Genomic DNA, 24,245 nt, shown 5'->3' with positions numbered 1-24,245 from the left:
ATCAAATGTACAATTCAAGAAGCAATCTGTTTTACATTAGTAAGTTTCTGGCTACAGATTACAGGGTTCTCAAAGTCTTGTTGTTATTTCCTAGTTTATGAAATAGCTCATCATCAATGGTATTCTGTGTAGCCTTTGGATTCCATTCATAAACCTTTACAGTTTGATGGGATTTCCATGGCTGAGACACATTCCATTGAGCATATGCAAACATCCATATGTGAGCATGTTTCAGTCTTATCTGTATAAAGGAAACTTCTCTTTAGTGGAGGTATATAAATAAAATATCATCTGACTGAAAAAATGTTTATACTGGGCCAAGAGTGGTCTGCATGTTCACATTGGTCCAGTAAGAAAACTAACCTCAGTAATACTTGGAAGTTTTGTTTCCTGGTTGTTTTTTTGTTTTTAAATGCTTTTCTATAGAACTAGCCAGTGTCACTGGAGGTACCACAAGCTAGGCTGCTGGAACTCCTGTTAACTCTTCTATGGGTTTAAACTCAGAAAATCAGTGAGCTGCTATTTCCTTGGTTTTACACAAATGGTAGTTACAATTAGGACAGAAATTTTCAATGTTAGGAAGCACAGTACTTCTTTTTTACTTGCTGCAATAAGTTTGAGTCTTCAGCACCTTTTTAAGTGATTAAAGGGATTAAAACATTCCCATGCTTTTATGTGGGTGTATGTTTGCTGTCCATTTCTTAAAAACCCAGAGGAATCCGTGTTTGGCTGATGTGAAAGTGCAATGCTTGACACTTTCTTATTATGCACACAGAACATTATTAAATTTCCCGTTTCACCCTTACATCTTAGCATTGCTGTCTTTCCTCTGGGATTATATTCTGTGTCTAAATATTGTTTAAAGTGCTATGATTATTTTAAAAATTTCTCCTTCCTGTGACACATAAGTGGATCTCCTACTTGATGCCCTGTGTTTTCTATATTTCTCCTTTTCAGAATATTAGAAATTGACATATATGAGAACTGAACATTTTAGAGGGCATGGTCTTGCTGCCTAAAAGCAATGATCTCCTGAAGTACAAGTAATATGCTTAGAAAGGAAGCAGCATCATATAAAATGTGATTTTTTTTTTTTTTTAACCAGAATTTAGGCTTGGACCCTAGTACACCCCCTAATTTATCTTGAATTTATTTTTTCATGGGAACACAGTGGTAAAAAGTTTTGTATTACTGCTGGGAGATGTGGCAGAGCAGTTTGTTAATCAAGTTCTGAGGGAGACTTTGAAAGACTTAAGAAAAACATGTACCTGAATCTTATCAAGTCTCTCAAGGAGTCTGGCACCTAATGTGCCTTTACCAAAGATGAAACTTTCTCTTATTTTGTTTCCCAACCTTAGAAATGTAGGTTATTCTGTTTCACACTACAAAGTAGGCCTATTTCAATATAAAATTAGCTACTGCTTTCTTCCCTCTTGTTTTGTTTATACTTGTTTACTACTTCTTTAGGGGTCGATCATAGGTTTAGATTTAGGTTTTATGTGTTCAAGGTTGATAAAGTAAAATATCTTTACTTTAACTACCAGAAGAGATTAAGAATTAATAGGTTAAAAATTTGCTGTATAAATAATACTTTTGTGCCTTGTGGTTTAAGGAGGACAGATCGATGTAAGTATATATTGCTTTAAGTTCAAGCCAAGAATCCCAGCTATATTTTAAGTAACAGGGCATACAGACTTGTGGGGTGGAGCATGTGCCTTACCAAGAAATTTTAGTTTGGCATAATGAAAAAGAAAAAAAATTATAATGCATAGTATGAACTGGTGAAAGAGAATGATGAGCAGAATTGCTTTGCTGGTCATGCTTCTGCTTCAGGAAGACATCCTTACTTTAGGAAGTGTCAAAAATAAAAAAATGTGAGGCTAGGAAGAAGAATAATGGGGACAAATCTAATTGGGCATGAAAAGAAACAACGGTGTGAATTTGAAACATCAGGATGCTGTAAGACTTTTTCTCTGTCAAAAATGAAGGAATAAATAAGATTTCAAATATGGAGCTTGCATAAATCCGGTGTGCCAGTGTGTTCTCCAAGAACTGGCAAGAATCATTGCTCAGATAGGAGATGTGGAATGATTGCTTCCATCATGCTGATTATTCCTTGTGGCACATAGTGCCAATGAGTGTAAGGTAGGAAGTGACTCCTGCTCTTCTGCTCTGACATTTTAAAAATGGCCAGTCCAACAAGGAATCTGAGGTTAGTGTACCCTGACCAATCAGTTACTATTCCATCTGGTAAAGAGGTGAATTACAGCAAATGTTAGGGAGGAAGGAGGACATTAGAGAGCAGCAGCTTTCAGAAATGCACATTTCCAAGTTCTAGAGCCTTGGAGATACATAGGCATGAATAAAAAGACTTGCAGAACAGTGCATGCTGAAGTGAAATAGCTGCGTGTTTTCTGAATTAGGTCACATAAAATCCTGAATTAGCTCATCCCTACCTCAGCTGCTTGAGAAAGGAGCCAAGAGCCTGTTTGAGTTATCAGAGAAGCAACCATGAAAGAGGACTAAAGGCACAGTGTGATAGTCATGTACCCTTTTTTGAAGGGTACATTTGAAGTTTTCATTGCTTTGCTCCTGGGACTCTACATCAGCTAATTCTGCTATGAACAGCTGAGTATTTACCAAGTGGTAAAGAAACAATTTACCTCTAAAATCAGGACACAGGACCATTTAGAATTGAGTTTAGGTTTTACAATTTCTTGTGACAGTCATCCTTCAGGTGAGTTGGAACAGTTTTTTCTCCTAGATAAATAAAACTTTGAGTCTTGGATTTGGATTCCCCTTGTTATCATCGTGCTAAAATGATGATAAAAGAAGCCAATCCCATCACCACTAAATTCTAGTAAAACTTTAATAATTTGTGAAATCATATGCCACACTAGATGGTTACTTAGTAAACAGAGAAGAGAACATAAATTGAAGTGCATTGCAAAGCAACTGTATACATTTAAATGAATACCCCTAAACCAGCAAGCCTGGTGTGAGTGAGTGTGCTGGTAGTGGCAAGTTAAATTTTGTTTGAAAGGACAGGTGGAAATCAAGGCATTTGCTATATCACTAAAATAACACTGGGGAAAAGGATGTGTATGACTGAGTGATGAAATGTGCCAGGTAAAGAAAAACACCAGGTTTTCTTCACTTTTTGTTGGTCGGTAGGTAAGGAACTGATCCACTGAACAGTGCTGCACAGGTACAGAATAACTTGGAAAAGTCCAAGCTGAACTGAAGCCACAGTGGCTGGAGCAGAGAGGGTCAAATCTTTTGTAAAGGTTAGAAAGAAAAATAAGTAAAGTTCTCTTCAGGACAGCTGTGAGTTAGGATGATTGCTTACTCCCGTGTCTGTCTGAGAGTGTGTTTTCATGGAGAAGTGAGCAATAGACAATAAATGAAAAATTCATTGTTAATCTTCTTCTGTTTAGTTCTGTAATTTGTAGAAATTATTTCTGCTTATGCAGAAGAATATTTACAAATTAGATAAGGAAAAAAACACCAACCCTTTAATTTCTGATGAGATCTTGTTTAATTGTAAGAAATTTTATGTCCCACTGACTTTAATTATGTCTTAATTTTGGGATGTTTTCCCCTTTTAGTTTCTTGTAATTTTCAGATATTTTGGTCTGGTTTCCAGAGAGCATATCTGATTTACTAGGTCCCTTTTAACTTGAGTTACAAAGTTTTAGAAGATCAATAATAGTTTTTCTTGCTATGAAAAATGAATTTCTCAATGAAAAAGGCTTTTATATGGTGATTGATAGGTCTACTGTATTTCTGGTTTTAAAATTCACTTTGTTCATTTTTTTTTTTTGTAAAGCAGAATAGTGTGAATATTACATTCTATTCAGACAAGTCCACTATAGGCACTCAGATGTCAAAATGTTTCAAAAACATATAAAAAATAAAGAAATGAATAGAAGCTTCCTTGTTCCTTAAATTATTACTGTGTTACCCTGAACTGTAAGTGAACCCTTTTTGCTTATAAAAGAAGCAGCTGTTCATGCGATTGAAACCATGGTTCATTTCAAGCTGACCTCAAATTCAGGAGTAAAACCTCCTCTATTTTACTACAACTATTCAGACATGGAGTAGAGATAAACAATAATCAAAATCAGGATGAAACTTGACTGGGAAACCCTCTATACTCTTTGGCAGAATTATAGCAGCTTTTGGATCACCAAGAGTGATATAATGTTAAATGACCCTAAAACATTCCCTTCTCAAATGCAGCAGGTCTGCGCTGCCAACTCTGTAGCAAACAAAGGCTGATTGTAATGACTCCTTAAGCATAAGAGTATAGAAACGTTAATTATCACATTTTTTCACATTAAACATTTACAGAGAGTCAAAATGAAAATGGACTTGTTTATGATGATTTCCCACTTCTTTTTGGGTAAGCCATGTGATTAAAACAGATTCTTATTGTCTGCATCTTATTTGAGTTTTATATCTTTCCTAAATGGTTTTACTTTTTAGCTAATTTTGGAATTAGGGCTGGATGTGAAAGTAACAAAAGTAGCCAATGTGCTACTACCCAGTTTTGAACATGTATGTCTAGAATAATGTTGCACCATTAAAAGATGTAAACTAAATTAATGCTCATTACTAGCCAACTCTTTTATAAATGAAGTAGGGCAGTGACATAGTGCCTTGGATGTATGTTTCTCTCTTTTGGTCTATTGTGTTTATTATTACTCTTCTGTAGCTCCCTTGTTTGTTGTTGTCCAATTTTGAGACACAGGACTGCTTTCTGGTATTATTCATGACCCATATAACAAGACTCAGAGATAAGATCCTTTACCATTTACTGGGGGACTATACAGAGTCCCAAAGATTTCATGGTCAAATACAAATAGGATATTATGAATGTGTGTGTGGTTGCCATGATATATTTAATTACAGAAATTTGGGGCAAAAATCTTTTGAGTCGGAGTGGAACATAATATGAACCAAGTAGTAGCAATATTACTGATACTTGTTCAGTAAACCAGACATCTTCCTCGTATTACAAGTATGTTCCGACAATTTCTTTTGCTTTCTGAACTACATTTCTTGTGGGGTTGTTAAAAACTTAGTAATGGAATGCGTCTCTGGGCTCTTAAAATGCATTATGGGAGTGTCTTAAGAAATTGCTGTGGGAAAAAGAAAGAAAAAACCTGTTCTCCTATGCTTAGAAATCTGCTGGCTGAAATTTGTCATATTGTTCTGGGATAAACTGATACTGTCTTCCATTGATAGTTTTCCTTATACCTTATTCATTGAAGCCTTTGTGGGGTTTGACTTCGAATCTGCATAAAATTTGTTGATTAGCAACAGATTTTAAGATGTTTTTACTGAAGATGAGGTTTGTTTTAATTATCTAGGCTTTGAATGTTAGGAAAGCAAAAAATACCTCTGTCAAAGTGTATTTTGAGGGAAGATAATTCAAAAGCTAAAACTTTACATTTCTGAGAAATATTTTCTTAAACTCATTGTATTTTCTTTGTTCATTACTTGTGCATTGCATTCAGTGTCTTCTTCCCTACTCCACAGGATTTCATGTCATCTTTATTCAGGTTTACCCCTGCCCTTCCTGTAAAGAAGCCCAATGGAGGCCACCCAACTTGACATCTCAGTTCTCCTAATTCCACTGCTTGGTTTGATCCCATCACCCTGTTAGATCACTCATGCCTGCTTGCCAGGGGATCAAGGAGCCTTATGTGATAGAGGTCAGAATCCAACTAAACTTGACTACCTCTTTTTTTTTAAACTTTCTTTTCTTGAGCTACTGCCCAAATGGTGTGAATTCAGTTAGAGTCTAAGCAGAGGAGAAAGAGGGAGAGACCCTGGGCAGCTGCTTAGCTGTGACTCTGCTGTATGACGTGGAGTCATGCTTAACACACACCATAGCTGCCTCTTGCCCTTCTCTCTATCTGGGCTCTTGGGGATGAAGCTTTTTCAAACATTTCATGTATCCTGTTTTCAGTAGGTCTTTACTCAGCCTGTTTTCATTTAGCTGCTGGCCTCTCACTCCTGACAGTTGTGCCCTCTCTTCTTGCTTGTGTTATAGGTCTTCACTCTTAACAGGCCTTTGTTCCTCCCTGCTTTTGAACTTCTGACTTCTCTGTTTTCAAGATGGAGTTTCTGGTTTTGTTTCCTGTCTGCTCACAGTGCCACTAATTACTCATTTCATATTTTTATGAGTGATAATATTTTATAGTTAATCTTTTTTAACTGTTAGTAAGTGACACTTACTAACAGGGGTCATAGCCACATAATACAGGATCCTACATTATCGTATCTGATACTCAGACCCAACTATGTTATTTTTGAAGTGGTAGTCTGTAAGTACATTAACAGTGCAAGTGTGCAGTGCTGTTGTTCCTGAGACTGACCGGTTTTTTTGCCTTCACATGAAAGTAGTGGTTTTTTTCATGTTCCTGTGCAGGAGGAGTATATCACAATTCCACTTCCTCTCAGCTCCCTGCAGGATAAAACATTCTGCTGAATAAGTCTCATGTAGAGAAATCATGAAGAATTTGGTCCTACTATTATTTGCTGCTGTTTTATAATCAGTCTTCAGCTCATGTAGATTCCTGCTGGGGAAAAAAACTCTAAACACAAAACCTGGAGAAAATCCCGTTAATAGTTTTGGTTGTCAATCTTCTCTTGTGGCAGTCATCTGTTTGAGTCTTCTTACTTCTTTTTTGGTGAAGGTAAGTCATAATTTGGGATAGATGCTTTTCTGTCCCAGAAAGCATTTTCTGCTTCTCAGGTGCACTGAGTTCTGTGGTTCTCAGCAGCATCATATCATGATCCTTTGCCCTGTACCACTCAGTGCTGGGCATATCCAGCAACCATCAGGCTCCTCTGGACACCACTGTAAAAGCACCTATGGATACTCAAGTTTCACCCTGTGACTGTTCATTCCCACAGAAGTGTGTCCATTGCATCTACTACCACTGTTTCATATTGTCATCAGTGCCTGCCAACCCTCTCGCCCACTGAAACCAAGGATACCATGGTGGAGTTTCAGAGAGCTCCAGGTAATTTCACAATCTCTCTTGGACTGTTATAAAAATATCTGTTAATTGTCTTGTAATTTCCATTTATGTTTTTGCTTCTCTAAGAGCAGTTACAATTTACCACGTTTTGGAGTTTCCATTCAACAATATCAAAATATGTCAGACAGAAATTGCTGGACATTGAGTAGGACAATGCATTTCAACTGGAAAAGATTTATAAATTCATTTGAAGTCATTTCAGCTGCTCTTAAAATGGGGCCATGCCATTTCCAACAAAAGGCATGAAGGATATGCATTCAGTGGTGTTGTAAGGAGAGTAGATGAGGGAATAGAATTGTGCAGGGGAACAGATATATTTACCCCTCTGAATGCCCTGAAACATTTAATGGCATAAGTGATCAGGAATACTGCTGTGCCTGTTGTAGCTGAGTGTAGGGTTCCATGGCTTATAGCACCCTGGATTGCTCTGTGTACTCTCTTGCCTGTCCAGGTTGGCAATAAACTATTTAGGTGACTGTGATGGTCCAACTTGCAGACAGTCTATTACCTTCAGTCTCACTCTTCAGTGTCTCAGATTAATTTCATAGATAAAAGAACCTTTGTCCTTTAAATCTTCTTTCAGTCATTTGAGTTAAAAATGAAGTGTCAGATGTGGCTTTTAATTTCCTGCCTATTTTCTTTTAGGCCAGGTCTTTTGGCATTATTTAATCCAGGTCATTTGGTGTTATTTAATCAGTGTGATATTTTAATGCAGCTGTTTACATTTGACTCTTGCTCTGGCATGTTTAGAAACACAACATGCCTGCAGTATAGAAAGAAAATTGCTAAAATCTGAGAAGAACAAGGAACAATATACTTATTTTTCTTATTTTTAAAAAAACCCAAAACCTGGTTATCTTAACATAACCTAGAATGGACTTGGTATAAAGATGACAAATATAGTATTTTTTTTGAAAATGCTATTTAAATATGGCTCATGTAGATGAGAAGCAGTTTAAAATGTGAGGGACAGTAATTTAAGGAACTTCTTCATATTTTGAGATTTTCAAAATATAAATGCAAGAAATTATCCACAGTAATTTGTTAATAGCAAAAAAGAAAAACATCTGTACCAAACTAAACTATTAGGATAAAGCCTATAGAGAATTTAAATAGCTGCTTTCAAAGCTAGCAGTGAAGTATGCTGCTTAATGTCATTTATGGCCTCTTTTTAGAGAACTTAGATTTCCCTGTGGTTGTATTGGATTGACTCAAGAAAACATAGAGGGGTCTAAACATCTCAGATCTGTTGCCTGATGCAGAGGCTGCTCATGCAGGTTAGGCTAATTTCAAAGAGAGTCAGAGCAAAACCATCCCTCCATGACCGAAACCAAACTCTAAGACACCTTAAGTGTATTGGCCTTTCAGTGCCTTCTTTGTTCTGTACCATCTGCCTCATGCTACACTGGGATTCTCATGAAGTGTTTATTTCTGTAGTGTCTGAAAGTCTGGGCTATAGCATAGATGTTAAAGCCCATAAGGAGGTAGCACTGTGCCTAAAGACCCTAGAGTTAAACTAGTGGGCGAGAGGATATTTTGCCCTTTTTTTAGAAAATGGTTTTGTTTTGCCCATTCTGCTGTTTTCTGTAGCTACTCTTATTTTCTAGTTGCTTCCTGTTATTATTGGGGATTTCACTGCTCACACATGCTTTTGTTGTTTCTTGTGTAACTCTTTCGTAAGCTATCATGCAACTTTTATGAGTTCTTCAATTTCATTTGAGCTTTCTTCTGTTTTTTGCACTTGTCTGGCACTTTTGTCTTTGCACTTCTGCACTTGTCATTGCACTTTTCAGGCAATGGCTGTGCAATTGTTACATTGAAATCTCAGAGAAAGCTTCTTCTAGTAGATTAAACCTTGGACCACAATTTAACAAATTTGGCTATCGGGGATCATGACCAGTTTGAAAACGGTGAGTCAATAATTTTATCATACCTACATTTCTTCCAGCTGTTAACAAAACTAGTCTGTATTCTGCTTCAAACTGCTTGTCACAGGCTTTTGGAGGAACAGCACATCGGCTCCTGCTGAAAATGCTGATTAGACTGCTGGTGATCTTGCTATGCCAGGGCCACTGGCTATCTCCGTTGTGATCATGAAAGATCAGCCTAAAGTGAAAATGAAAACTGTGCCGTCCTTATTCCTTCTGGTCTACTCTATACTTGCTTGTCTCAGGGTACTGCAGCCTGCAACCTCTTTAATTTGGCTGCAAGAACAGTAACAGTGTGCACAGACAGTGCAGTGGAAGGAGCAATGTAAATGGAAATTATGTGCAAAAGGGCTCAGAAGTCCTTAAAAAACCCCACTTCCTAAGATTTTGAATCAAAGAAGAGATTTATCTAGCATCCTACTTTACTAGCAGTAAGAAAAATTTGGTATGAGCCAAGACTTCTGGCCCAAAGCTCAGAACAGCAGGTTTTCCTCTCCATAAAGGTGCAGGTTTTGCCTTGTTGTTGATCCATGACAGAAATCAAGTGTAAGCACCCCTCACTTTGAGACATCAAGTGATGATGTTGGCTCTGTTCCAGCAAAGGCAATATTCCAGGGAAAAACAGCATAGCTGAGCAAGTCAGCTGTCTAAAAATGGCTGTGTTAGAAAGGAAGAAAGAATGAGAACAGAGAATGTCTTCTCAAATTAAAAAAAAAGTGTTATTTTCATAGTTCTTCTGACTCACCCCTAAAAGTGGCCTCAACTCTTTGTGAATTGGCTCCCAAGGTTATTGTCCTTCCACTGGAGGTGGTTTGTTTTAAAAAAGGTGACTTAAAAACAAAGAGACAGAAATAAAAATAAGGTGCTCTAGTTTAAATTAGAGAAAAGTAAAAAAGTTAAGAAAAAACAAACAAGGCAAAAGATTTATTCAGCATATTATCAAAATTATATTCAATCTGAAACTCATTCCCTCCAAAGCTGATATCAGAGAAAACAGCAAAAGTTAGTTTACAAATTTGTGATTTAGAGAGATTTGAAATTCAGCTTAATTTAGAGCTGGTTTTGAAGTAATTGTTTGTTAACCTAGGGAGATTAGATGAAAGAATATAAATTTAACTGTGTCTGAACCAGAAATTCTTGCAGAAATTGTCATTTGTTTTTCTGGAGTGTGACTCCTGGGCTAATAACTTCCATGCAGCTGAAACATTGCTTCTATGGCTTTAGTGCAGTTTATGACTGTCTTTTCTCACTCCACATAGAAATGTTATTTCCATGGAAGAACAGTATTTCCTATTATCTCTTTTCCTTCCCTAATACAGCTACATATTTCTAATGACTTGGTACTACCTCTTAGCTTGGGTGGCTTTGTTTTCAAATTTATTTTCACAGAATTTCAGTAAGTCCAGGTTACTTTAGTGCATTTCTAGAATTAAGAATACAAATGAATTAAATCTTGCTCAAATGAAAGACCTCTAAAGAAATTGTATTCAGCTGCATCTCTCTGCTTTGCTAAGATTAATGCATTTTAGAGCTCAAAAGGCCAAATCTATGTTCCTCACAAACAGGAAGCCCACAGGTGGGTGCCTTTGTCAGACAGGATAACAGAGTCTGGTGAAAAAGCTTTGATGTGTACAGTGACCAGGTCAGATGTAGTATATGACAGTAAAGCTTGATTGGGTAAGTGAGAACAGTAATATGTGTCTATATATGTTGTTTTCCAGATACCCTGAAGCATCTCAGGTTCATACAAAGACCTCCTATATGAATTGTTATTCTCCCACTGCCCAGTTGTGTTAGGTTTTGGGGAGGTGGGGGGAAGTTGAAGACATGAAAATACTTTGGGATTTTTTTTTTTTTTTTGCATAGGTTTTGGCATTTCTCCCTTTTAAATTTGAAGGGGTTTAAAAAAGGTTTAGCCTCTGAAGCATATTGTTTCTCCTAGCACATTCTAAAAATCATCAGCCTTTGAAAAAATTAAAATTCTAACTAAAACCTAGAGTTCTCCCATAAGATGATGGCAGAATCTGGAAATCTGTTGGTTTTATAACTTGTGATAACAGAAGTGTTGAACAATTAACACTCTCGCAAATACAATCCAGGATTTGAAAATTAAACAAAATACGAAAAAAAAAACCAAACACAAAAAACCCCACAAAAACAAACAAACAAAAAAAAAACCCCACCAAAAAAAAAACCCAAAACCCATGAGAGCACCACTTTTACCTACTTGGTTCAGTCTTTTAACATCTACTCAAACCTGTACCTTAGAAGGGATTTGAGAACATTGTTACTTTCTGGATTTGTTTCTCCTGCTGTATTTGGCTCTTTTTTCATGCTGCCTCATATTGGCTAGTACAGAAGTGCTCGAATTTGATGAGTTTAAAGAACCTTGCAAGCCACTCAATTGAGCTTTTCAACCTGTGGGTGCAGAAAAATTAGAAAAGTCATGTCAAAGCATTAAAATCTTGAATGCTTATGTCAGGTAGCTCTGGATTCCGTGACTACTTCCATCTCATTTAACCCTAATACCAAGCTCACTCAATAGGACAGAAAAAATAGTCCATGGGACGGGCCATCAGGTTATAAATAGTGAAAGTGTGTTACCTCTCCCTGTCTTTCCCATTGCCTCTGAATGCTCCCCATTGTGCTCCCAGTTAATGTTTTAGTAGAGATTCCCACTCCTGTTGCACTAAGGACATCTGCCTTGTTTAGCATCAGCCAGTACAATAGCACTGGAGCTGGTGTGTCTGCATGGTTCAGCATGATTCAGTACAAAGAGAAGGCTCTGGCCCCTAAAGCAGGATCCTTGTGATGCTCATGATGATCCTGCTTTCTCAATGGTTTATTTATTTGGGCATGGCACAGATTTGACTGGAGCAAGAGAATTTTTATTCTTGAAATGCACTTTTCAGGCAATGGCTGTGCAATTGTTACATTGAAATCTCAGAGAAAGCTTCTTCTAGCAGATTAAACCTTGGACCAGAATTTAATAAATTTGGCTACTGGGGATCGTGACTGGTTTGATAACGGCGAGCCAATAATTTTATCATTGTGTACTTGATGCTTACCTAATTAAACCTGTTCACATGCATTGAAGCTGGGTATTTTTACACATCAGAGCCAAGAGTAAGAGTATTTCACTAGAATGCTGGATGGCTTAGTCTGATGTGACATTTATCTTCACTCATCAGAAGTGCAATCAGTGGGGAGTTACCCAGATCTTTGTTCATGAAGATAAATGTCAAATATTATCTATCTACATTCTCATATGGTGTCTATCACCATGGTGTCTGAATGCCTTCCAAAGCAGTGATGTACACAAATTAGTTCTAAACCATTCAGCAAATGATCATCATAGAGATGTCACTGACAATTTTCTGGCAGTGCCTGTTTGCGTCGAATCTTTCCTGTTTCTTTTCATTCTGTATCAGACAGTGAGAGATAAGCTTGTTTAATTACTGGGTGGGGGGAGAGGGAGGGGGATCACGAAAGATATATTGGACAGTATGATGGAATACTGAATTCATAATAAATTCCTTCTTTCACCTTCCTTTGAGTTTTCCTTTCTGCCCAGGAGGCTAAAGATACATTCTCTTTTCTAAAGTCAGTATTGGAACAAGCAGTACCAACAAGGCCAGGTGTAATTTAAAAATATTTATGCATTGTCAGTTCTGGAATTAATCTTTCTTAATTGAATTGACATGAACTCATGTCTGCAGGTAATGTAAACTGTCAAACACTCTGCCAGTGACAGCATGTTGGTCAGGGTGGTGAAGTTAATGAGAGATCTAAATTATGATGGAATATCTCAGCATTAGCTTTGGAGCCTGATGTTTATAAATGCATTAGTAACATCACATTAGCTACAGACTACAGACTCTGGAGTTCAGAAGGGCTAATTACTTGTTTGCAGTTTCTGAAAGAACCAGGGATGAGTTATTTGCACCTCAGAAAGATTTTAGTAATATATTTGATGCAGTGAAATTTCTTTCTCTTGAAATACATACAATGGAATTTTTACGCACAATGTATTTCTCTATATATAGTATAGTGCTCTTAGTATCTGGAAATACTGTTTTAAAATACATGTATCAAACTATTTATTGATGCTGTCTGGGAGGGCCTTACCCATTTCCACTGAGAGTGAGATCAAGCCTGCAGTTACCTGCTAGCAAAGCACTTGGCACAATCTAACAATGATGCTTTCCTTTCATGGCAAAATGGAATGACTGTTAGCTTTCTAAAATCCAGAGAATGCAGGGTGGATCCTGTGGAACAGAAATCATGGATAAGGTTTGTGTAGAAGGAGCAAAATTAGTAAATGAGGCTTTGCTTGCCATAGGCAATTGCTGATGAGAATTTCCCAGGGTGCTTAGTGAGGCACCACGAGCTGTGCCTGACATGCTCGGGGTGAGGCTGCAGACTAATTTTACTGTGGAGAGGTAGGAGGTGATGAGTCCAGTCTGAATGTTCCATCTTCAGAGATGAGCACTTGCTTATGTGCCATAAGTACTTGAAAGTATAAAACTGCTTTTGGCACTAATTAGAGTTCAGACCTTTTTTAGTCAGTGGAGGCTGGGCTCAAACAAGAATGCTGATTACATTTTAAACAGCAAGGCTTTTTTCTTGAGGTGGGTGGGTGATAAGAGAACACCTGACTGATAATAATGGGTCCAGTGATCCATTCTGCCAGACTAAAAGAACTGGGTTTGCAGATGGAGCCCTGGGGACAAAAAGCTAAAATACTTGAATATTAGTTTGGTATTGGGACAGTCTCCCTGTGGGTTTGAGCTCAGGACAAAACCAAAAGGACCCTGAGAGTCCTCTCAGGCCTTTCACAGGCAGAATTCTGAATTGATAAAAAGTCCCTTTCCAAACTCAACAGATGTCTAACTAGGAGAACTAATGAACATGGTTTAGCTCTTCTCTTGCAAATTTTCAAGAGGCAAGGTAATCCATTGTAAAAGAAGGTCTCCTAAAATTTCACTGGCTTTGTTTGGGTTGTGTGGGATAAAATTATTTCCTGAAACTTTTGAGTAAAGTTCACAATTCAGGTGTTTATAACTTCTGAGAGATACTACACAAGAATGTGTATTTAGCTGTGTTTTATTATGGAGGTGACCCTTCCAGTCTTCATGTCAGAGGACAGAGAAGTGAAGGAAGAATTCCTGTAGGTAAGTGAACTGAAGCACACAGAGTTTGAAGTAATCTTGCTTGTTGTAAACATCAGCTACCACTGTAAAAGTAACATCTACTGATAACTTTGAAACATGTTTAAGAAATTCCTTACCTGGTGTAGCACTGCTTTCTGTAGATGGTTTACACAATGAAAGCACAGGATTTTTTGGCACATTTGGAGAAAATGCTGATTGAATTTAGCCACACAGCTCTTTGTTCTCAGCAGGTATACATCATGCTATCTATGTTATTCTCTGCATTCAATGCAAGAGAATTGTTGCTCAAAGACTGTAGGGAAGTGGAGGCTCTGTGGATTAACAGAGCTGCCTGAGAGCTGAGGTGCTGAGACAAGCCTGGTCATGAGGAGACCTGGTCAGGTCATTCTTCCAACTCTGGTGTTTAACTGCGGGGTGTGGGACCTGCTAACTCCTCTTACCCTGACTGTGCCTGCCCTTAACATCCTTAGGAGTAAGGTCCTCCTTAGACCTTTTCTGCCTAGCTTTATGTGTAGTTGGACATTTTGTTCTGTGACACAAACAGGGGGGAAAAAAAGGAGGAAATTAATAACGCTTTTTACAAATGCTAATTTAATTTTATTTTCTCTGGTAGCACAAGGGCAGCATTGTTTATGAATGTTCTTCTTACAAATGCTTGTTAGTAAACTTATTCCTTTTCCTCAAGTCCTCTCTAAACCACACATCATTCCTTCAGGTGCTTCATGATTCTGTCCTATGCCAAATAATTGATTTTAATGGGGTAATTCTGTGTTACCATATGAGCTAAGACAAATGAGTTAAAAATTAAGTTTTGTTTGAAATTCACCATTTTGCTTTAAAATCAGTTTAAAAACGTCATCTTGGTCAGACATATATTTTGTAGAGACATGTACTTACCTAAAGGAACTAAGAAATACAAATGGGGTAAAACTAAATACCTTCATTATGCATAAAAAGAAAACAGAAGTTCATTGATCTTGACATTTCAGTTGAGGTGTTGTTCATTATAGAGATACAAGGTCTGTTACAGCCTGGCCTGTATCTCTGAGAGCTTGTCATGGTTCCAGCATTGCCCTAAGCTTGTTTAGGTGTCACTGCTGTTACCATAGGCAATTCGGTAGCTTTCTCCTGCTTTTCACTGTCACTGCTGTTCATGGCAAAACCAAAAAGTGTGTGTTTTCACAGATGGGCAATGATACTTTCTTTACCCCTTTTAAATTGCTTTCACAGCAAATTTTCACAGAATTAAAAACAAAACAAAACAAAAACCCAAACATTTGTTGCATTCAGATTAAAAAAAAAAAAAAAAATCAGAGGCGAAATTTGGTATTTCCAGTTTCCAAACTGGAAACTCAGCTTTTGAGCCAGTAGTGGCATGCTGCAGTGGGCATGTATAATAGAGTGCAAGTTTCACGGAGCAGGTGGCCACACGCTGAACAACTGCTGCAGGAAGGTGTTTCAGTGGTGCATCAGCATCTGTACTGCCTGACCTTTGCAAAGGTAAGACTGACTGGGAGGCTGGCTGAATTGAAGGCATTTCTCCCATGCTCCAAAAGGGACTAGGAGCAGATCAGTCACTAACCTGGTGCTGACAGCAGGACCTTCCCATGACGTGGCAGACTAGCCTGGCTTTGGCTGTGCAAGAGAGATTTGGGGTTTCGATTCATTTTCCCTCCTCCTTATTGCCCTGAGCAGTTTGTTTTCAGGGTCTTTTGCTAGTGGGGAGCAACAGAGCTAAGGTTCTCTTTCATTGCTTTGGGGGATTTCCATTCCCTTTTCCTTTAATTTTCTCCTCCTTGTTAATTGCATAAGAGAAGCTAAGAATGTTAAATGAACAGATAATTCTGGGTTCATGTATATGAGCAAGAAGAATTGAGATTTGCATGAAAATAGCTATCCTCAGGTTAGACCTTTGCATTTGGAAATAAGCTCTTTTCAGGTCTATTTTCCCTCAATTGTTATGTGTTTTATTTAATGTGAATGGTGGATGTTTGGGGAGGGACAGACGTTTGTTTGACTATTCAGATGCATTGGGAGGGTTTAAGTTGGCACAGCACGGATCAGAGCAAGATGAGTGGAGACATCTTACTTCTATTTAAAACCACATCCACATACCCTTGTGCAACTGAAGTAAAAGTAAATCCTTTCTCAGAACTGATTGCTTTTAGTGCTTTTACCTGTCTACTTTGTGTGTGTGTGTTTAAGCTCACAGCACAGTGGGCCTATTCCTTTTTGTTTCAGGATGTTTCAAGGCAAGAAATAACAAAAACTTGGAATAAATCCTCTGTAACAAAGTCCCCTGTATGGCAACACTAGAAGAAGATGTTGCCAGGTGTTCCAGTTCCTGTCTTTCTTGCATAAATAATTGTTTCTTTTTTTTTTTTTTTTTTTCTAACTTTCTTAATATTCTAACAGTAGCAGTTATTCATACAGATGCATGCAGGTGCAAGAATGTGTAGATTTGGGGCTAGACTGCTCTGATGTGGGCAGGATTAATTTTAAAAGTTTAATTGACTGCCTCCTACTCCAAAACTCTTCAGCTTTGAAAGCAGCCCACTGAAATGGATCTCTTCTGCCAGGCCAGGGAGCATCAGGGCTCCTGGGCAGGAGCGTATGGCTGGACCCGGAGGTGCTGAGGCTGCGAGTAGCCTTTGGAGGCAGCTGTGAGACTAGGCAGGAGGTGCTCGGGCTCCAGTGAAGGTGCTAATTAACTGTGCTATCAGTCCTCAGCCAGGGAGTAATCTCAGTTAAAACAAAGGCTTTGTGTTTCTGGGAATAAAAGCAGAGCAGAATTGTATAAAAATACTTCTGCAAGGTGTTTCCCCTTGAAAACATGGAAAGGAGTGTTAAGAAAGCTGTAGTTTGCTGTAGAAGCCTGGTGGTCTTCTCCAAGGTAGATGATGTCTAATATTTTGCTCCTAACTGGAGCCTTCATTGTTTTAGTGTATGTTAATGTGTCTCTTACATTTAGAGTCAGTCTTGGCCTTCTTATGCATCCTTTATCCCAACTGGTAAGTTGTCCTCTTTGTAGTGTCCATCCTCATTTTTGGTACTTATGTGAGCTGGTGGCTAAGTAATTTTTGTTAGATTAATTTTATATTTTATTTAGTTTCATTTTCTTTATAATATTTGTCCTCCTGTGAGCAAGTAAATTCTTCTGAGGATCTCTTCTATGTTGCTGATGTATTCTTGTCTCCCTGAGTTTGCCCGCAGTCCTGACATGAAGTCTTGTGGCAAAGGAACTTGCTGACAACTCAGTTTGAGAATATTTTGTTTGATGACTACATCAGCTTAAGATATCCTTCTCAAGGCCATAACCCATGATTTCTTTCAACACACCATAGTACTGTGGCTGGAAGCAAATAAGAGGATTGTCTCACACTAAACAAAAACTCAGAAAGGGTGTAGGAAGGTTGGTAGTTTCTTTTTGTTTTGATTTTGTTAGTCAAGAGCACAGTAGTGAATGGGAATAAATACCTGAAGATAGTCATGTCACCAGTGCCAATGCATTGTGAAGCCATGGCCCAACTGGAATGGTGACTCTGAGGCTGGCCCTTGATCAGTCTTCATGGTATTTGGTCTAATAATCTGAATAGTAAGCAGTATGCAGTTAAGGCTAGAAAACTTGGCAATTCAACAGGGAAGGACATCTTTCACAGCTGTGACTGCATAATCCTCCTCTCAGAAGCACAGTGCTATCTATCTTAGGGTGGAATACTGTTCTGGGGATTCCAGTGAGGATGGGATGCAGTGAAGTATCAGAGCCAGCTTATTTCATAACGTTGTCCTAATATGTAAATGCAGGGAGGCATTGCAGGCTTTCTCTGTCCTTATTAAACTAAATAATATGCTCTGCCAGTATGTTCCTACAGTCACCTAAAATCTGCACTAAAATGTCTCTTTTAATATTTTGTAAATTTTTTGGCTTTTAGTTTGAAGGTTTTGAGAGGGGAGAAGGAGTCTTCATGTTCTTAATATAGTCCCTGAAGTTTTAATATAGTCCCTGAAGAAATGTATCTGATTTATGTCTTCTACCTCTCTAAAGTGCCTACTTTAGACGCTTGTTATTGTCTTGTTGCTCTGCCACTTTCCAGGCTAGTGTTGATGTCGTAAGATTTTCTTGAGACAGGAAGCCTTATCCTACTTGCTTGCTTTTGATTCTTTTCATTATCCACATTTGAATCTCTATTCATTTCTAATGTGCCTTTTTTTGAGACCCATACCAAAATAAATACACGGTTTGAACATAAGAGGATTATGATTGATAGAACACTGTTAACATATCTTGGGTTTATTAATTGTTTCCTGTTGGATGATGCATCTAGCTCCATTAATTTTCCTAACTGCTGTTTTATACAGAGCAGTGACACGACCCAACAGACACACAGCTGTGTGAAGAGGCACTGCTGGGAGTTCAGGTGCTTAGGTGCAAATCTGTAAATGTTCCATTACTGTCTAACAGCACTTCAGGTTTATATAAACTCTCCAGTCTCTCCTGGTTCTGCATCTTTTCCTTTCCGGAAGTATGTGTATGTTTTTACAGGCAACCAGCTTGGCACTGAACCTGCATCATGACCAAAAGTTTCAGTATCTCCAAAGGCATGGGCTCCAAAGGTTCACTCATACAACTGTCTGTGCTGCTGACTGTCCGCAATTTCTCTTAGAAGGTGGTGCCCACTGTGTCTTCTTTTGTTTTACCGAATTTGCTTAACAGTGACAAGAATTACACAGGAGACTGGAAGCCAACGTTTGGTTCACTTCTCTGCCTGAAAGGTTTAAAGCTAAATCTGGTGCTTGGCTGAGTGTGTCGGGCCACTCCTGCTGCATGGCGCTGCGGTCACTGCCCAGCACTGCTGCACCCTGCTGTGGTCACTGCCCAGCACTGCTGCACTGCTGCCGGTGCTTTTTGCAGCAGTGACCTGACTCCTTGTAGGTCTGGAAAAGGAACAGTACTGTCTTGGAGCCTTTTATCAGCACCTGCAATAAATTCATAGTTTATGCAGGCTTTAGGAAAGTGATTTTTCCCTACAGCGTTCCTCATCTTGCACTTGTCAGTGAATGCAATCTCATAGACACAGTAAAGGCTACAAGGGAAATACATGTTTCAAAGGGTAACTTTGTGGTCAGAGCATGATCAGACTCAACAGATAAAATGTGTATTTTCGTGGACTTTTTTTTTTTTTGTTTGGTTGTTTTTTTTCACAAGAATTTATGATTTTTTTAAGAAGTTGATAGTTTTCCATTTAAGAATTGTCTTTCTAATTCATGTCCCTGTCTATATACATGACATGGCAGCTCTGATCAATGGTAAGTACTGCATAAAAAGCTGTATGGTATTTACTAGCTGAGCTAGCATTGACACAAGATGCAGCACTGAATGCTACCATTTCACACTTTAGTACTGCTTTCCAGTTGCTAAATAGATACTTAAGCATGTGGGGCAGGGAGTGGATACAACAGCTTAGAGGTCTGTAAGGGCCAGGCTTGGAGTCACTTTGTATGTAACGGGTAGGTCCCAGAGGTGCTTACAGCTGTGTTTTTCAAATGCACTTAGACGCAATGGACTTGATGGGACTGGTTTCCCTTGATTACTAAATGTGTCTTGTTCATCTCCATACGTGAGATGTATTTAGAGTAGGAATAAAACAGAAGTACTGGAGGCCTTTGTGAACACACGAGACTTGGGATGTCATCTTGTGGTTGTTCAAAGAAATGCAAGAACAGCTTTTAAGTGTGCCTCTTTACACTGAGCTGGCATGGGTGCAAGTTTCTCCAAATACTTTATCTTGAATTACACGATGGCTCTTTGCTAACTTCCTTACAGCCCATTCCAGTAGTCAGGCGACTACAGCAAGCACTGATAGGAAGTCATGTGCTGCTTGGATACCTGAGTGCACCAAAGAGTGCAGCCACTGGTGTCTGAACCTGTGTGATGGCAGGGGCAGGAGGACTGACATCCTGCTGCTAGTTACTCATTTTATGTTATAAGCACTTTCAGTTTAGCTTTAGCCTTTCCTTGGCTGTTCCAGCTGGCTAGCAAAACAAATTTATAGGAGGAGGAATTCCTGGGATTAAGGAATTTCCTGCAATAAGGAGCAGTGGTATCAGGAACATCTACATTCTGCCCTCTTTTCTGTGGCCTCACAGGCCATTTGCCTCAGCTGCTGGTAATTCTGTGAGTCTGTAATTGAAGTGGTTCAGAGCTGGACTGGCCAGTGACCATCCCAGTCATCGGTGCAGTGAGATACAGTGAGAGCAGCACCAAGTCGTTCCTGTGACAGGGCTAAATCTTTGATAACTGTTCCAGCTAGACAAAAACCTGTTGCAAGTTAGAGTCATGCACAGCAGCTGCACCAGGGATTACAGATTTGACTAGCACTGTATATAAATATAAATGATCACCTTTTCTTTCTTGTGAAGATGTGCTGTCTCTTGTTTGATACTGGGGCAGGCTGGCAGCTGGAATGGCTTCTCAGACTTTTCAGTTATGTTTTTAATAGCACTGCCTAATTGAAGTGAAACGATCAAGCCTATGCATGCTTGAACAAAAAGGCATCTGGAAGAGGGTGAACTCCACTCAGAAGGGCAGTACCTGCCACTCTTCAAATGCTCTGTGAAGGCTTGCTTGGATCTCTACTCCACGCCCTTTGAAGTTAAATGCTTTCTAATTACAACCCTTAGAAGCAACACACTTTCTTGTCTTGAATGAAAATAAGTTTGCTGTGATTTTTACCGTTTGTCAGATTTATGGCATTGATTGAGACAGATTTTAATAGTGGATGATCAAACATTAGCTCATGCAAATTGCTGGTTATTTCTGGAGTGCTATTTCATCATTAGTGAAGGGACAATCCATCTGGATAGTGATTAGTTCCAGCTCCAAGCTCTTATTCAAGGGTCAAGATGCCTGAGAGTTTCTTGACAACAAAAAACTAAGGGTGGTGTTATGTTTTCCACAGGGTGACTGCTGCTTGCTCCACTCTAGCCACTGGGACTTCACATGATGGAAGCTATTTAATATTAGACCTTTACCCTAATTCCTCCAACAGAATAAGGTTACTTATTTTGCCCAGCAACTACATGCTTATTATTTTACAGTACTGTGTTATACGAAAATGTTAATTATGTCACTAAATGCAATTACGGAAGTTTTTAAAGACAAGTTTTTGTAGTTATTTTTGACATCTTTTTAAAGACAGCTGAAGTCTTTATCCAGTCAAAAATGTGACAATCACACCAAATGCTGATTTCAGGTTCTGCTGCAGATTTTCCTTTCAAGGACCAGAGGATGTTCAGAGGTGCTTTGCGTCAGCCCTCCATAAAAGTGAGATAGAATCACAGACTATAACCTGATTTTTAGTGCAGATTATATTTTACTCTGCTTTGGGAGAGGAGATTGAGGCAAAATGAGATACTTCCCATGTGCGGATCAGATTACAAACAAGGATTGATTCTAGGTCATGTATCCTCCTGTTTCGATTCATTATCGTCTATAAATACAAGGAATATAGTGAAACTAGTCAACAGATTTCTTTATTAATTTCTTAACTAATGAATAAATTAATAAGAACTTTTGCTGAAGTATTTCCTGATTCTTCACTGTGCAGAAAACAGTAGAATACCTTAAATTCCAGGTCTGTGACATTATATCCTCTGATAGACACTACACAAGTCCTAATACATTGTAGTTTAGTAATAGCTGAAGAAAACTGGAAACTTGTGTTTTACTTGTGGATAAGTTTATTTAAAAATTTTGTAATTATATTAAAAAAACAATGTATAATTAATTCCTATATTTATGAACTTGTCAGGATATGTGTATAGTGTTGTCAAGTCTACAGCATGGTAAATAAGAATTTTAAGCAGCGTGATGATGAAAACTTTGGAACTAGAAACAATGTATGACCCTTTGGTTGCACTGTGATGTTTTTTTGGTAGACATAATTGTAAGTAGTAATTGTTTTCCTTTTATTTAAAATGCAGAGTTTCAATATGTACTCAATGAAAAGGATTCTCAAAAGAAAGTATCCATTAAAAACCAGAGACAGCAATAGCAGGCAGCTCCTCTAAGTGATTTTTATGAAAAATCCACTTTAAAAGCAAAGTCAGAACTTTATCATGTATAGATACCATGGAAGTAAAAAAAAAAAAAAGGGTGTTGTGGGTTTTTCCTTGTTTTTAAAAAACCTCTCCATGACCTCTTGAACCTTAGCCAACCTTATTGAAAGTCTTAATTATCTATTTTACCATTCTAAATACAAGCAAATACAAAGGATGGAGAGCCTTGCTGATTTTGGTCCACAGCCTGGGGTGAAATTTCAGCACTATTTAAAAAGATGAGATGAAAAATTCTTCCTTAAATTGGTTTCACGATCTTCATTGACAAATAATTCTGTTAGGGGAGGAGGAAGAAACAAGAGAGGTAAAATTATGTACACAAAATACTGCAGTGTAGTTTTGAAAAAGACATTCTAAATATTAAAATGGATCAAAATGCATTTAGGGTGTGGTAATTTAAAATAAAATACAGTGAAAATAGGTAATTTTTTTTTCCAGACTAATGTAGACTCTAGACCAACTATTATCTATCTTAATTATGTAGGTTATTAACTCTTCTAAAGCAGTTCCTTGTTCCATCTTTAGTTAATAGGTTAGTTTTAACCTAAATTTTAATTGTTTCTCAATAAAAATCAGTTGAATTTTTTTACAGCTACGAGGCTATTATCCCTATCTCCTGCTAAAACAGAGGGGATAGAATCTGTCTGAGTCAGGAGTGTATCCTGTTGATGACTCTAAGCTCATCCCACAGCTGAGGAACAGTAACACTCAGAAATTCTTACCGGCAGGGAATAGAGGAGCACTGCTACAAACAGGAGCAGAATCAGCAAGATGATAAGGCCAATGAAGAGCCACTTAAACCTGCGCCACACGATAAATTTCATGGTCTTGCAGGGATTTGTAAACCAAAGGAAGGAAGTATCTGGCCGGCTGCATTTTGAAAGAAGTAAGTATTATTTACACACTAAAACTTAAGCATGAGATAACAACACTCTAAAACATGCTTTAAAATACTTTTAAAGAGGGAGGTTGAAGAAAGGTTTTGAAATGCAAGACAGTAGCTGCAGTAAATACGTGTCTTTTGTATTGAAACCATGTGGCATTTTATCCTAGTGCTTGCAGGAGGAAAAAAGATTGGCTTTTATAAATGGAGTTTTGCTAAGAATAATGACTAATATATTACTGCATGCATCAGAGTAGCTAGATACTGGGTATTTCTAAAGCTAGTAGGATAAAAATATCTTACTTTGGTAGATCTAGTTTGGGGTTCATGTTGGGTTCATCTCTTCCTTTACCAGCTGGCCTTTCCTCAGCTTCTTTTTCATTGACAACTTCCAGTGTCATTTCAACTTTACCCTTCAGAAAAAAGTGGCACGAGACAAGTGTCTTATTGAAATTGCACTAGTAGGACTTGCTTGGTACTTATACAGAATATCTGGGATCAGCTCATGGTGTACATCTGTGTCTTCTGATTTCCTCCTCAAAATACACTGATTTCTGTACTATGACAGTGTCACAACAGTATGGAAAAGACACATAGAAAAAATCAAATCACTGGGCATAAAATGGTTCTGCTAATTCATCTATAATTTTAAGCCATAATATTTTTTTCCAATTTAGCAAAACAAAACCAGTTCTTCTCTGCTTCCAAGAGCAGCCCAAGGACTGCATATTTTCCAAATGACCATGCGTCTAATTTTTCATATTGCTGTGGCTTGTAAATGTTTCTGAATATTTTTCCTCATTTATTAAATTCCAGTAATAAAGTTTTAAGGCAAAAACATTAGAAAGAAGAACAAGAAGACACCTTTGAAAGGCTTAATATTCTGCAAATGATAAATACACATTTATATTCTCTGTAGAATATAAATAGAATAGAAATAAATAAGTAGAATAGAATTCTGTAAAATAGAAATAAATAAACAAGTTAGAATGCTTTAGGTCTTCTGATGGCATACATAAGCACAAAGCTATTCTGGATTCTCAATACAGAAATTTTGTTTGCTCTGTACAAAAGTCCTTTGGATTGA

General features: G+C 38.0%; 1 protein-coding gene and 1 long non-coding RNA gene across 7 annotated transcripts in view; one reads left to right on the top strand and one right to left on the bottom strand.

Annotated features, from left to right (window-relative positions):
• The first annotated feature begins 14,773 nt into the window (after window positions 1-14,773).
• Window positions 14,774-24,245, top strand: part of LOC140684444 (uncharacterized) — a 28,804-nt gene continuing 19,332 nt past the window's right edge. For 2 of the 3 annotated variants that reach the window (XR_012056717.1, XR_012056715.1), the window contains exon 1: window positions 23,072-23,161. This is a non-coding gene — a long non-coding RNA (uncharacterized lncRNA). Of the gene's footprint in view, window positions 15,658-23,071; window positions 23,162-24,245 lie in introns of those variants that run through there. The other variant, XR_012056716.1, reaches the window with a different exon arrangement.
• Window positions 21,875-24,245, bottom strand: part of MYOF (myoferlin) — a 61,539-nt gene continuing 59,168 nt past the window's right edge. For all 4 annotated transcript variants that reach the window (XM_030276092.4, XM_030276093.4, XM_030276094.4 and 1 more), the window contains 3 exons: window positions 23,462-23,571; window positions 22,998-23,145; window positions 21,875-22,549 (listed from right to left, as the gene is read on the bottom strand). In XM_030276092.4, the coding sequence (XP_030131952.4) occupies window positions 22,514-22,549; window positions 22,998-23,145; window positions 23,462-23,571 (294 nt within the window). In that variant the 3' untranslated portion in view covers window positions 21,875-22,513. The remainder of the gene's footprint in view (window positions 22,550-22,997; window positions 23,146-23,461; window positions 23,572-24,245) is intronic.

The sequence above is a fragment of the Taeniopygia guttata genome, chromosome 6 (genome assembly GCF_048771995.1).
Source record: "Taeniopygia guttata chromosome 6, bTaeGut7.mat, whole genome shotgun sequence".
NCBI lineage: Eukaryota > Metazoa > Chordata > Aves > Passeriformes > Estrildidae > Taeniopygia > Taeniopygia guttata.
This window is presented reverse-complemented; position numbering and strand designations above follow the sequence as displayed.